The sequence below is a fragment of the Geotrypetes seraphini genome, chromosome 10 (genome assembly GCF_902459505.1).
Source record: "Geotrypetes seraphini chromosome 10, aGeoSer1.1, whole genome shotgun sequence".
Lineage (NCBI taxonomy): Eukaryota > Metazoa > Chordata > Amphibia > Gymnophiona > Dermophiidae > Geotrypetes > Geotrypetes seraphini.
In genome coordinates this window covers 38968027-38983386 of record NC_047093.1, presented here as the reverse complement: position 1 = coordinate 38983386, position 15360 = coordinate 38968027, and the positions used below count along the sequence as shown (strand labels likewise).

The 15360-nt window shown below is 42.7% G+C and overlaps 1 protein-coding gene across 1 annotated transcript in view; it reads right to left on the bottom strand.

The window, feature by feature from the left end:
* Positions 1–15360, bottom strand: part of LOC117367417 (TBC1 domain family member 24-like) — a 44399-nt gene that overhangs the window by 7166 nt on the left and 21873 nt on the right. The window contains exons 4-6 of the mRNA XM_033959923.1: positions 5841–5904; positions 4341–4439; positions 2004–2340 (exon numbers count right to left, since the gene is read on the bottom strand). Coding sequence (XP_033815814.1) covers positions 2004–2340; positions 4341–4439; positions 5841–5904 — 500 coding nt within the window. The remainder of the gene's footprint in view (positions 1–2003; positions 2341–4340; positions 4440–5840; positions 5905–15360) is intronic.

Sequence of the window (15360 nt, the reverse complement as noted above, 5' to 3'; positions counted from 1 at the left end):
GGTAATTTTTTAATGTCTTGTTCACCAAGAATAATTACTACTTAAGGAACAACATGTGGAAGCTGGGTAATCATCCTGTTTTCCAACAATCCTGAATTCCCTTAATACACTACATCAGAGGATATTATCATAATGTTTACTGTTGGAAGAAGTATAAACGCCCAGTACATGGAAGAGACATCTTTTGGAAAACTACCTTTTCAGCAGTATTTAAAGTAAAACTGTTGAAATCATAGGAAAAAAAAATTCAGGACCTGCCAGCTGAGACAGGAAATGGTCTGCAAACTTGAGAATCTGAAAACTGTCAGACTACAGTCTAAATCAACATAATCTAGGCACTGCTATAGAGAGCTCTCCAGCCAGGTGGTGCTGAATTTTTTTGGAGCATCTGTGACTAGATCTGGATCTGAATTTGAAACAGGAACTGCCTCTAGAAGGATATGGCGATACTCGAGAGGGTTCAGAAGAGAGCGACACGTTTGATAAAAGGTATGGAAAACCTTTCATACGCTGAAAGATTAGAGAGATTGGGGCTTTTTTCACTGGAGAAGCGGAGACTTAGAGGGGATATGATAGAGACTTATAAGATCATGAAGGGCATAGAGAAAGTGGAGAGGGACAGATTATTCAAACTTTCGACAACTACAAGAATGAGAGGGCATTCCGAAAAATTAAAAGGGAACAGATTCAGAACCAATGCTAGGAAGTTCTTCTTCACCCAACGGGTGGTGGACACCTGGAACGCGCTTCCAGAGGGAGTGATAGGACAGGGTACGATATTGGAGTTCAAGAAGGGATTGGACAGTTTTCTGAAGGAAAAGGAGATAGAAGAGTATAGATAGAGGGCAAGTATACAGGTGCTGGGCCTGATGGGCTGCCGCATAAGCGGACTGCTGGGCATGATGGACTTCAGGTCTGACCCAGCAGAGGCACGGCATATGTTCTTATGTTCTTAGTCAACCTGTTGATTCCAGTAGGACATTGGCTGAATTTGACTGCTGTGTTTAACTTCTTCTTTGCTGCCTGGTTCCTGCCAGCACAACAGGCCAGGGTATAACTAGAGATGGGACAACTACCCAGGGTGCAAAGTCTCTTGGGGGAAGAAAAATGGTATGTGGTCTTCATCATAAGGCATATGGGGACAGACTTAAAGATCTCAATCTGTATACATTGGAGGAAAGGCGGGAGAGGGGAGATATGATAGAGACATTTAAATACCTATGTAATGTAAATGCACATGAGTCAAGTCTCTTTCATTTGAAAGGAAACGCTACAATGAGAGTGCATACAATGAAGTTAAGAGGTGACAGGCTCCGGAGTAATCTGAAGAAATACTTTTTTACAGAAAGGGTGGTAGATGCATGGCACAGTCTCCCAGAAGAGGTGGTGGAGGCAGAGATTGTGTCTGAATTCAAGAGGGCCTGGGATAGGCACATGGGACCCTCTCAGAGAGAGAAAGAGATAATGGTTACTGCGGATGGGCAGACTAGATGGGCCACTTGGTCTTTATCTGCCATCATATTTCTATGGAAGTCCTGCTCATCTGCTTCTGTTTCTCCTTGTTCTCTAATGCTATTGTTTATCATTTATTTAGATGTGTAATACCACCTTATTTGCAGCACAAATTAAGGCAGTTTACAATTGAATAAAATCAATGCTTTCTGATGTTCCTGCCGCAAGTCAAACCTTTTTGGATTTGAATGATTTCAATCAGGTTATTTTTTTAAGCCTAGACTAGGCAAACTGTTGTTTTTCAGGCTTTGCAGATATTGTTTTCAGTCTATCCGCTAATACTTGTTGATATAGTTTGCATAGGCTACTGACATCCTTAAAGTAACAAGAATACTGAAATAATACAATTTAACCTCATCCATTGTGTCATCCAGGCTCCATGTTATTGTAACCCTAATCCTGTCTAGAGCTTGTTCTGTAGAATTCATTGAGAGTTGGGCTGATGTTTTAAAGCAAGATTGGAGAACACATGTTCTAAGTCTACTACATACCAATAATGATGCCTTCATGAGATCCTGACATAAACATAGAAGCTGTTTTGGAGGGCAGCTGGAAATGCCTGACTGACAGGAAGGGTGAGAGGCGCTCAGCAGCTCCTGCCTCAGGAACGGTTAAGTAGTTTGAAATTCCATGACTACCAGGAGACGAGGATAGGGGTGAAGACGATAAGGAAGGTGCAGGTGAGAGCCGAGGAGATCCAGGAGAAGGTGACCGTGAGCGAGGCAGATGTGGAGAGCGAGGACGGCGTGGTGAGCGTGGGGCTACCATTTTGCTCAGCTCCGGCTTCTTAGCTACCACCCACTCATATTTCTCCATTTCAGGATGAACCTTTAAAAGAGAAGCAACCATTTCACCATGATCTTGGGTCTGTGAAATTCTGATTCAAAAGAACAATCCTTAGCAGGACAGAACTAAAATTTTCCCCTGAGCTGAACCAACATATTTTCATTGCTGTATATGGCAAGATCCCAAAAGTTAAATATTTGTAGGCCTAAAGCCATTTAATAGTTTAAAAATCTTAAAGAAATGACCCCCCCCCCCCCAACAAATTTAAAGAGACCATTCAATTGGCTGATTACTAAGGAGAGTAGTTACTAAGGTATAGTAAAAGTTGTTCTTTAGGCACTGTAGTTTATTGTGAGAGTTACTAACCTGCAGTACATGAATAATGCAACTTCTGATCAACCTCACAAGCTGCATTATTCATCTTCCCTAGGAAAATCAAACCACTAGCCTGCAACCCAATACTCCGAGGAGCATTTTTAAAGGGGCTAGAGCAGAAGTATCCTTCCCCCTCCCCTTGAAGACACCCTCAAAAGAGACCCCATACTAAATGACTCCTTTAATATCCCCCTCCCCATATAGCTCCTCAAAAGCTCCCCATAGAGCCTCACCTGAAAAGCTCTGACACATAGAGCCCCACAAAGACTCCCACCATCCTGTAGCTCCCTCCTCTAGCCCACCTCTTTGAATTCCTGATAGTTAAGAGGGTTTTGCGGCAGGAGCAATCCCCAGTCACTCCTGCCCTGCCGGTGCTGGGGATTGTGAGAAAGCTGAAAAAAGAGCGCCTACTATGAACCCTTGAAAAAGCCCAGTGTGGGCGAAACGGGTCCCGTCGGGGCATGCTAGTATTTCTGCATTATTAAGGATGAATAAATGAATGGATTACCAGGTGTAATTGGTTTGTCTTACTTCTGAGATGAGTGGAAGATGACGGAATATATCAAATATTAAGGACACACAACATATCGTATGTGGATGTCGTGGCATATCTCAGTTTTGAGATTTAGCCGATGCATTTTTTAATTTCCTTTTCTTACATAAGTGAGGTGAAGTTTTGGATTTGTACAAGTTTGAAGAACCCCACTTTCATCTTCATACAACATTTAGTTTTTTACTGTGTCCCAGAGCGCTAAATGCTCTGACACCATAGAAATTCTATGAGTGTCAAAGCAGCATTAGTTAAACAATAATAATTACTATTGATGTTGCTGTTTTCAGACCACAATCATACAATATAAATATCACCAAAGTGAAAAAAAAATGCAAGAAAAAGGGGTATGGAAGATTGCTAGTGTTTCACCTCAGGGTGTTCAGAAGGCCAGCTGGGTCATGAGACTCAAGCTGGCTGGACTCTTCATTAGTCCGTTGATTTTTCTGTTTATCCTTACTAGTGTCTAAATATTATTTCTTTATTTCATTTTTCCTTTCTTCTTTGTTCTTAATTTTTATGTTTAATTAGTAAGTTTAATTTCTTATATAAATATACACCTTATTCATCGTATTAATAAACTGGAGAGGTGTTGCTAAGCAAGCTAAGTACACGATCTTGATAAATTGGAGTGTATTTAGCAGTTTATTAATACGATGAATATGGTGTATATTTATATAAGAAATTAAACTTACTAATTAAACATAAAAATTAAGAACAAAGAAGAAAGGAAAAATGAAATAAAGAAACAATATTTAGCTCCCTCCTCTAGGCCCACCTCTTTGAATTCCTGATAGTTAAGGGGGTTTTGCGGCAGGAGCAATCCCCAGTCACTCCTGCCCTGCCGGTGCTGGGTTTAAAATGGCACTGGTGACCCTTAGTGCTAGAAATTCCCCAATTTTTGCATTTTTTTTTGCATTTTTTTTGCACTTTGGTGATATTTTTATTGTATTAGAGAATTAAGTGCCCCGGGCCATGGTAAAATCCTCTATCGTAAAAGGGAGAGGTTAAATAAATTTTTAAAAATACATATACAGTACTAATGCCTAACTCAGAAAATCAGTTAAGCACATAAAAATTGTTTCATAAATAAATAGTTAAGGCTTCACCAACTTACACTGAAAACGAAGCATTCTCCTGTCCCAAAAAAAGTGGCAACTTGTCCACAGTGGCGTTTCCTCTCTTCCCAGTCTGAGGACAGGAAGGCACCACACACCTGGCAAAGAGTCAGATTTACAGGTAAAGGAACAGTGGCATGAGGTACAGAGCAACATTTACCCATGACATTTCTAAAATAATTATTTGAAGTATAAATTAGGAGTATGCATGGAAAATGTTATCGGTTAATCTATAGATTTGTGCTGGTCGATATTCAAAGCAATTTAACTGGCCAGAAACAACTCCTGGCTGGTTAAATTGCTCGTTTGGGGTTAACCTATCATTTTTGTTGAAACTTACCTGCCCCTGACAACGATCTTTGTGGGTGGGGCAGGAGTGTGGGGGGTCCAGGTGGCCATGATCTTCATGGGGCAGGGAGGGTCAGAAGTGTGTGTGAGGTTTGGGTAGCCACAATCTTCACAGGGGGAGGGTCAGGAGTTTGGGGGGGTTGGGTGGCCGTGATCTTCATGGAGGGGGCTTTGGGAGCATCTGGGGTCCAGGTGTCCATGATCTTTGCATGGGGGTGGTCGGGAGTGTGGAGAGGTCCAGGTTTCCAAGGTTGGAGGAAGTGGGCATCCCTCCTGCCTCTCTTTTTTTTTTTGGGGGGGGGGCCGTTGTGGCTGACTATGGCAGACTTGTCAGTAACACAGTTGTTAGTAGTCATGCTAGATTTAGTGCATGCCTAAGTGATGTTAGGGCATCAATCAGGATGCTTGTTTTAATATTAATGACCTCGTTTTAATACTAATGAGGTCATTTGCATGGCAGAGTCAGAGGTTGTAATGAATGCATAGAAAAGCCCACGGTGAACCATTGTGGACATCGGTCGATAAATTACGTCCAATGTTAAACTGGTTCAACTGGTTTAGAGATGATTGTTAGACACACAGTGAGTTTAGTGCATCCGGGCCTTAGCCCTCCATTGCCCAGGTACAAAATAAGTACCTGAAGTGTTTTGATTGTAAGCATAGAAAGGAGGTATATGAGACTCCTATTGCCTTTCCCTAATATGCAGCAGCACTATCCAATAAAGTGAGGCCAACTAGTGCAATTTAACCAGGCAGGAGCCCTTTCCATCCTGCTAAACCATTTGAAATATTGACCCCATATTTGCACTTTTGTGTAGTTGAGTTGCTACAACAACCCATTTTTTCAAGAACAGATTGACCCGGCCCAGGTTTTACACCTCATGCATGTAAGCTCTGCTGATGTCACTGAGGAAAAACAGGACCACAGGTGTATTCAGACAGCGAGGTAAAATCAGGACTGGATCTGTCTGTACTGAAAAACACTGGAGCCAGTTGCCAACACCAGGCGGGAGCAGTTCAATTATTGCCTTACACCCATCCTGTGCTGCTCTCTGAGCATTTTTAGCTTGCCCTCCTGTGGGATTCCCCTTTTATCAGCAGCCCAACCTATGTTGGTACACACAACATTTCATATTTTGAAAATAGCCTACCTCGCCATCTGTTGTTTTTATCAGCAGTATCGTTGGTTCATAGCCTTCACAATGTGAATAAAACCTGACCAAGGAAACAGAGTTAGAACAGGTATTAAGCTTGAAAATTGTAGTCGGCCTTGTTGAACATTTATAAGCTGCTTCTTAGGTAGAGTGGAGTAGGTTGAGGAAACATGGGGCCTTACACAAAATGCTAAATTGTTCTTTTTTTTACGAAAGTATTTTTTGGTGGAGTGGAAATGTAGGGCTTGGATAACTCCAAATATTGTACAATAGGCAATACTGTATGTTTGAAAGCCTAGCCTTCCTGTGTTGGTATATATAATAGAAAATTATAGTCATTATTAATTGTAATATTCTCTTGCATCCATTATTAAGTTTTCTGGTAGGTGAGGTATCAATTTATTCATTCTATAAGCAGTTCTAAAGAAAATACAAAGCCTGAACCCACGGAGCAGTCATTTTAGCCAACAATCTGAATCTGATTAGCCTCTATTGTTTATGACATCATAATGGCATTCCATACAGTGAATGAATAAATCAGGCAATGCCTTCCCGACAGGCTGTTCCCAAATGCTCAGCTGAATCATGGAAACTGCTGCTTAAAAAGTTTTTTAAAAAATGTCAGTTGGATCACAAATGGATAATGAAGAACTCCAGAGAGATTTGAACCAGCTAGAGAAATGGGCGGAAAAGTGGCAGATGAAATTCAATATAGAAAAATGCAAAGTGATGCACCTAGGCACGAAGAACAAGGAACATGAATACAAAATGTTAGGTGTGACATTGAGCAAGAGCGAACAGGAAAGGGACCTGGGGGTACTGATAGACCGGACACTGAAACCGTCGGCACAATGCGCGGCACCTGCAAAGAAAGCGAACAGGATGTTGGGCATGATCAAGAAGGGAATCACAAGTAGATCGGCTAACGTCATAATGCCGCTTTACAGAGCAATGGTCAGGCCACACCTGGAGTATTGTATCCAACACTGGTCTCCCTACCTAAAAAAGGATATAACCCTGCTGGAAAGGGTACAAAGGCGAGCTACAAAGCTAGTAAAAGGTATGGGAAATTTGAGCTACAAAGAACGCCTCAGAAAACTGAGCTTGTTCACTCTGGAGAAAAGAAGAATGCGTGGAGATATGATAGAGACATTTAAAATACTAAAAGGACTAGATAAAATCCAGCAAGATGCATCGTTATTCACGTTGTCAAATGTGACTCGGACGAGAGGTCATGTACTGAAGTTGAGAGGCGACAGGCCCAGGACAAATGTCAGGAAGTTCTGTTTCGCACAGCGAGTGGTGGACGCTTGGAACGCTCTCCCGGAGGACGTTGTGACGGAGACCTCCGTTATAGGATTCAAGGGCAAGTTGGATGCATACCTCCTTGCAAATCACATTGAGGGATACAGGTAAACAAGGTCTCATTATGAAGCACCTAGTTGAGCCTCCGCGTGGGCGGACTGGATGGACCAAGGGTCTGATTCGGTGAAGGCATTTCTTAGGTTCTTATGACTTAGGGCTCCTTTTACAAAGCCGTGCTAAACTGCCGGCTGCGCTAGCCGCCACCGCTTCCTCTTGAGCAGGCGGTAGTTTTTCGGCCAGCACGGGGGTTAGCATGTGATGAAAAGTCGTGCACGTTAAACCCACTAGCGCGGCTTTGTAAAAGGAGCCCTTAGCAGTTAACATATTAATTGACAGAAGGAGCGCATTAGTACAATACTTGTCCAGTTTAGAAATCAGGTGCAGTTTTCTTTAGAGTCTGGCGATTTGGGTCCTACATTCATCATTTTGATTCTTAAGGGCTGTATATTTATAACCTGAAAGTAGATATATTCTACATCATTCCTAATGGCAGAGGAGTAGGTAGAGGAAGCAGTTCAACAAACATTATTCTGTCTGAAACATGGATTTCTCTGGTAGGATATGGTTTGATTAATGGAGTGATTTTTTTATACGAGCATCGATCTATTGCACAAAAAACCCACCTAATTAGACTAGTGGCAATATTATATACTTAAATATGCATACAAAGGGTAAGAAAAGCCTCCGAAAACCAGAGCTTAGCACCTCCACGAGTGAAACAGCAATCGTAGCCCCTGCTCCAATCATCGGCGCAAAAACCTCCCCCTCCATAAAATTTTATTTTGTTTTAACTTCAACAGTCACTTTTTATATTCTTCATATTCCCAAGCCAGGTTTCAAGCAAAAAAAATAGTAAAGCAGGTCTTCCCGATCACACATTAAAAAAATAAAGACCATCCTCTTCATAACCACATAGGGCTCCTTTTACTAAGGTGCGCTAGGGCTTTAACGCGCAGAATAGCCGCACGCGCTAGACCTTAACGCCAGCATTAGGTCTAGGAGCGTAGCGTGCGGTAATTTCCTGCATGTGCTACAAGCGCCAGCGTACCTTAGTAAACGGAGCCCAGGGTCAAAGAGTATCAGCAGCGTAAATTGTTCAACAAAATAGAAAAATTGTGCTTATCTGCATGCATCACTTCATATTATTAGCATATATGAGTATTGCATTTACATCCACTGTATTTCATTGAAAATGTTTAAGCTGCTCCTTTCATTCCAACGCGGCATCAAGGATCTCTATTCAGCAGCTCTTCATTAACTCATAAATCATGCTAAATAAAGATCCCTGATGCAGCGGCAAAGATTTTAGCCACGATATGCAGGCTGCATCGGGATGAAAGAAATGGCTTAGACGTTTTCAATGAAATACAGTGGATGTAGATGCAATACTTGGTAATAATGGCCCCCCTTTACAAAGCCACGCTAGCGTTTTTAGCACCTGAGGTCTTACCGCCGCGGCTGGCTTTGTAAAGGAAGGAGAATACAGATAGTACATACAGATATTATTTTTGATTTTGTTGAACAATTTACACTGCTGATACTCTATTTTTTTGTGTGTGTTATTGAAATGTGGTGTTCTGTTTGCATGTAGTTTCAATGTAGAGATTTGTAGCTGTTCCAATTGTTCTGTTTTATCAGTAGTAGGCGTATTGGTGTTCTAGAGCCCAGTGCACTATTTGTGATGTTGCTTATCCATGGGTAGAATTCTTGCTGTTTGAATCATAGAATTAGTGCCACTGTTGTATGACATGTTTGTTAGGTATTTTGGGATAGGATTTATGCTGCTATTGTTTAGATAAAATGAGAATCAGAATTTCCATGGAGAAATTGTCATAGTTCTGATCTGTGCCTGTTGGGTGGAGGTTGGATTTTTATGGATGCAGAGAATACGAGTTACATTTAATCAAACGAATCCTCTCATTCCCTGATTGCCAGATTCTCTAAACGGTTCTATTGTCGGCGGCCACCTTAAAAGCGGCCGCTGATCGCGTTTCAATCGCGTGATGGTGTCGTTTAGAGAATCATGTCTCTGGCAAAGATAGGCACCAGAAATGCAGGCCAGGGTTTTCCAGGCCTTCATTTCTGGCACCTACCTTTGGTGTAAATTGCGCCTCTGGAAGCAACTAGTGGCACCTAATGCCAGTTCTGGCATTAGCCACACCTATAATGGAGTTAGGCACTGCTAGTTGCCTCTGGAGGCACGGTTCCAGAGCTGTTTGTTTAGGTTCTGGTAGGCGCTTTGAGCTTTTACTTAAATACTGTTTAAAATAGCATTTCCCTCTTAACTTAAGCACCAGTAGAGCTCCTACTGGCGCCTAAGATAAGGCGCTGTGCATAGAATTTTCCCCAGATTGCAGTTATGAGGAGGAGCATCCCCTGGTGCCTTGGGTGGGGGAGGGGAGAGGAGGGCAGTGGAGGGGGTGAGACATGTGGGGGGGTCAAAACTGACTGCTGCTGTTGATTGAAACATGGAGTGGGCCTCCAGTCCATCGTGGTTAGGGTTATATGTATTTTTGTATTGTGATATAAAGTAGTTATTTAGTATATCATCACAATTATAGATTCATATCTATCCCTATTGGTGGCAATAGGGTTATATGAGCCATGCATGCACCACTGTTTCTTGATTTCTCTAGCCCCAGATAAATTGGCTACCACTGCCACAGCAAAGCAGCTCTAAGGCCTCCCCCCCCACCCGAACCCAGCCCAGGGGCTAGCAATGTGGCTAAGTTCTATGTCTTATCTAGAAATAAATCCAGAACATCATCAGGGCATCTCCTTTGCATTGACTGCAGCAGTGGAAAAGTCAAAACAGCTCTCGATCAGTCCCTACAATGGTGCTCAACTGGAAAAAAAAAACCCAAACCAAACCAACCCCAAACCCTGTATTGTACATATCTACAAGGGGTCATTGGGAAAGGTAGGGACGATGCTGGGCTCAAGATAGAGGTGAGTGGGGGAGGGGAGAGAGGGGAGAGGTTAAAAGGGTCCACCCATGTTAACTCTGGGACCATCCAAAATGGTAGGTCTGACTACCCCACTAGTTGTAGATGAGACCTTTTTAAATTAGATTAACCTAATATATTTGTGACTAGCTTCTTGAGCTGTCCCCCTTCATCAAGTCAGCATAGAATCAACTTTAAAAGCCATTTACAGGCATATTGAGTTACATAGTAACATAGTAAATGATGGCAGATAAAGACTTGAACGGTCTATCCAGTCTGCCCATTAGTTATACCCCTTAAAAATACATGATTAAATTAACTTGTCTCATCTTTGATATTTCTGGGTCATAGACTATAATGTCCACCTGGTTTTGTCCTAGGCTCCATATGCTGAAGTTGCCATCTAATCAATCCATTGTGACATCACTACTGAGGTTGGCTCTTGGGCATTGGTGGAATGAGGCCTTATGACATCACAATCTCAGCTCTGGAATGTTGCTACTCTTTGGGTTTCTGCCAGGTAACATAGTATATGACAGCAGATAAAGGACCTGAACGGTCCATCCAGTCTGCCCTTAAAAATACATGATTAAATGAACTTTGTCTCTTCTTTGATATTTCTGGGTCATAAACTGTAAAGTCCACCTGGTATTGTCCTAGGCTCCATATGCTGAAGTTGCCATCTAATCAAGCCATTGTGACATCACTACTGAGGTTGGCTCTTAAGCATTGGTGGAATGAGGCCTTATGACATCACAATCTCAGCTCTGGAATGTTGCTACATAGTATATGACAGCAGATAAAGACCCGAACAATCCATCCAGTCCAGCCTATCCAACCATCCTGTTTGCAGGATATCTACCATAATGTCTGGCCAGTAACATCCTCATGTTCCAAGCTAGTGGTGTTCCCATCGATGCCTTCCCCAGCCCAATCCTACACCAAATCATCACATATGGGACACAGACCGTGCAAGTCTATCCAGTACTGGCCTTAGCTCTTTCATTTACATTCTTCATTTTCTAATTAGAGATCCTCTATGTTTATCCAACAAAAAGCTAAAAGCTTATCACTTACAACTTGTTTGTTGACCCTTAACCTCCAACATAGTTCTTGTAAAGGGGGGGGGGTTAGCTCTGGTGCCTTAATTCAGTTTCAAAACTGGAAGTCTTTCAGGAGACTTTTCTCAAAAGCACAGAGAAAAAAAGATCCTTGTGGGAAAAAAAACCCACATCAATTTTATTTAGACCCATAATATCCTGCTAATAAAAAAGGACCAGGCAGATGTGTGCAGCCTGCTAGCAAATAGCTCTGGCAGGTAAGAGCTGTTCTGTTAAAAAGCTTTGTCAGTTCCATAAACCCAGCCTTGCAGAAACATTTAATCATTTAAGATACAGTGGCTTTCATGTCAATACGTAGAATAACTGGTAAACGTTACTCCTGTATATTACTGAGATTCAAAAGTCTTCTTTTTGCTCAGTGAAGCAGATAATCACTAGAGTAAATTTAAAATTAAATAGCAAAAAAACATTAAAAAAAAAATGTCATGCATTCTGAAGGTGTCTATGAAATAATTAATTGAGAGAAGCTTGTAATTGCTTATAGAAATGCTTAAACGTAAGGATGGGAGACTGCATGATTATACTGAATGGCATTAAAATATAAAGCTCAACAATCTGAATATTTTTCTGGTATAGTATATTTGGCAATAAGTGTTTAGCACCAGAAGACTGCACTCCACATCTCTAAAAAAATGAAGCCATAATACATTTTGATTATTTGCAGCCTCCACCAGCTGCTCTCTGACCCTCTCTAGAGTTCATCTGGAAGGAGCTCTTGGGAGCAGCATCAGAATGAGGGGGTGGGAGGGAGATCAAGGACCCAGGGCACCTGTCTGAGAGGGAGAAAGAGAACTCAATGCAATCTGCAATAAGCAATATGTTATAATCTAAGTTCTTTATTTTGTGCTATTTAGACCTGCAGAGAAAGACCAGTGCAGGAATGCAGTCCAGTCCTTGAGAAGCAAGGCACGCTAGCCAATTTAGTGCGCGCTAAATGCTAACACATCCATTATATTCTATGGACACATTAGCATTTAGCATGTGCTAATATTTTGCACGTGATAAATCGACTAGCGCGCCTTAGGGCTCCTTTTACTAAGGTGCACTAAGCATTATAGCGCATGCTAACCACGCATTAAACGCTAAGGCGTGCATGTTAGTCTATGGACGCGTTAGCGGTTAGCGCGCGTGTATATTTAGCGCGCACTAAACGCGCAATAAAACACATAACACACCTTAGTAAAACAGGGGGTTAGTAAAAGAGTGGGTTAGCGCGTGCTAATTGATTTTAGCGTGCGCTGAAGATTAGCATGCACTAAATGCTAAGGCGCCCATAGAATATAATGGGCGCCTTGGCATTTACCGCACGCTAAATTGGTTAGCGTGCCTTAGTAAAAGGACCCCATAAAGAGGACTGTTTTTCAGAATTGCCTAATTACAGGGAAATTTTTAAAAGTGATTAAACAAGCAATAACCTGTGAGACACCCCCATGAATATTTATTTCTCCCCCCCCCCTGTGAGAGGAAAGGCGTAGAACCAAGTCGAACCCGCTGAGATACACTGTTCATTTAAAAAATCTCCACACATTCTTTAACTCACATTAGAATATATAATGTGCCATACTGAGTCAGGCCAAAGATTCATTGAGTCCAATATCCTGACTCCAGCTGTGGCTAATCCAGTTTACAAACATCTGGCAGGATCCCCAACAGTAGATCAATTCCTTGTAGCTTCCAGTGATAAACAACGACTTTCCCAAACATAGGTGTAATTTAGGATGGACACTCTTTCCCCCCCCCCCCCCAATAAATGTTGCAGGTGCTAATACTGAATAGGTTTCCCTACCCCCCTTGGCAATATGACTTACTTCTGTCCGTCTGTCCCCCCCCAAACCACACTGATGTTCCTAAATATTTTTGTCTAATAATAATTTATGAAATTTTCATCCAGGAACTTGTCTAAACTCTTTGGGGGAAATTCTAGAAAAGGTGCCTAATTTACCCTCTCCTTTACTAACGCATACAGTGGGTTTTAGCACTGAAATTCTATGAGTGTCAGAGCAGTTACCGCTGCTGCCAACGCTAAAACCCGAGATACGCATTAGTAAAGGATGGGGTTAATTATTTTATTTATTTATTTTAAAAATGTGTATTCTGCTTATAACCTAAGTGGATTACAGCTTTACACACATAAATCCAATTATTACTACATCAATATATCACAGACATACATTTGGTGCTAATAGAGTGGAGGAGTGGCTTAGTGATTAGAGCAGCTGTTTTTGGCACCCTGAGGTTGTGAGTTTGATTCCTACTGCAGCTCCTTGTGTCTCTGGGCAAGTCACTTAACACTAAAAAATGTATTAACCACACAGAAAAGCAGTATACAAGTCCTATCCCCTTTACTTGCAAATTTGATTACTTCATTTTATGGAGATTAAAAAATCCATACAGCATTGAGGTTCATCTATATCTCCTCTTTTACAAGAGGAGGAAGCTGGCAGGCATTAACCATGCATAAATGCTCCAGACCCTACACTTTTGAAGCTGTTCTGATTGGTGTATTGCTGCCCTGGGAGAGAGAGGTACTAAATATGTTGCAAAGGGTGGAAAAGGTGGAGTGAGGGAGAATTTAGGAGGTGCTTTGGCACCAGTGGCTTCTCTTGTTCCAACACCTATGCACATATATATTTGAACATTTTAAAAGAGGTGGCCATGTTAGTCTGCTGTAACAAAATTAACAAAAGCAGGTGGCACCTTATAGACCAATGGTCTCAAACTCGTGGCCCGGGGGCCACATGAGGCCCACCAGGTACTATTTTGAGGCCCTCAGTATGTTTATCATAATCACAAATGTAAAATAAACAGTTTCTTGATCATATGTCTCTTTAGCTATAAATTACAATATTATTATTAAGACTTAGCCAAAAGGAAAGATTTATCTACTATAATAAAATGCTAAGCGCGCATGCACACTCTTAGCCCATGCTTCCCTGATCCCTGATCTGTCACGCTGTGCTGGCAAGAGTGCGCATGCGCACTTACTACGTCACACATGGCAACTCGGCATTTAAGATCAGGAAAAGCGAAGGACCCGACACGGTGGAAGAACAGCAGCAGCCCCCGAAGCTCCTCACCAGTCCAATCCCTCTCCAACCTCTCCTTCCTCACCGACGCCGAAGAAGCTGCAGTTAGGGCAGTTGGTGCCTCCCCCGCTGCGCCCAACCCGCCCAGGCCCTACTCCCTCTCACGGCACTGGCGGCGGCTGCCGGGAGGAGGGCTCCGAGCCGCTGAAGACTGTCCCCAAAATACCGGCGGAGAGTCAGGCACTGCCCCCGCACAGGGCTGGCGACCTGAACATGTTCCGGGCGGTGGCTGGAACCTTCACCAACGCCGAAGAAGCTGCAGCTGGGGCCTCCCCTGCTGCGCCAAACACGCCCAGGCCCCACTCCCTCTCACATTCTAAGCACTCACTCCAGGTAGCTTAGAGGAATGGCTGGAGGGTGTTGTGCCAGTGCTGCAGGTGAAAGGGGGCTGCTTTTGTTGGAGAGGTGTGTTGGGGGGCAGACAGCTTTGCTCAGGGGGGGAAGACTGAAAGGGGACATGGAAAAACAGTCAAGGAGAGAGAAAGAGGGTTGCTTTGGAGGGAGGGGTGTGCTGGGGGGCAGACAGCTTTGCTTGGGGGAGAAGACAGAAGCAGGCCACGGAAAAACAGGGAGAGGGAAAGAGGGTTGCTTTGGAGGGAGGGGTGTGCTCAGGGGCAGACAGCTTTGCTCGGGGGGGGGGGGGGAGACAGAAGGGGGCCATGGAAAAACAGTCAGGGAGACAGAATGGGGCCATGGAAAAACAGACAGCGTCCAAGGAGAGAGAAACAAATAAAAATAGACAGACAGACAGCGGCCAAGGGGAGAGAGAGAAAGAAAGAAAGACAGACACACATCTATTCTAGCACCCGTTAATGTAACGGGCTTAACGACTAGTAAACTATAAAGAGTTTTACCTCATGCAAAATTGTCATTTCTTTAATAAGATATTAACTATTTTTTCTGAGGCCCTCCAAGTACCTACAAATCCAAAATGTGGCCCTGCAAAGGGTTTGAGTTTGAGACCACTGTTATAGACTAACCAATATATTGAGGCATGAAC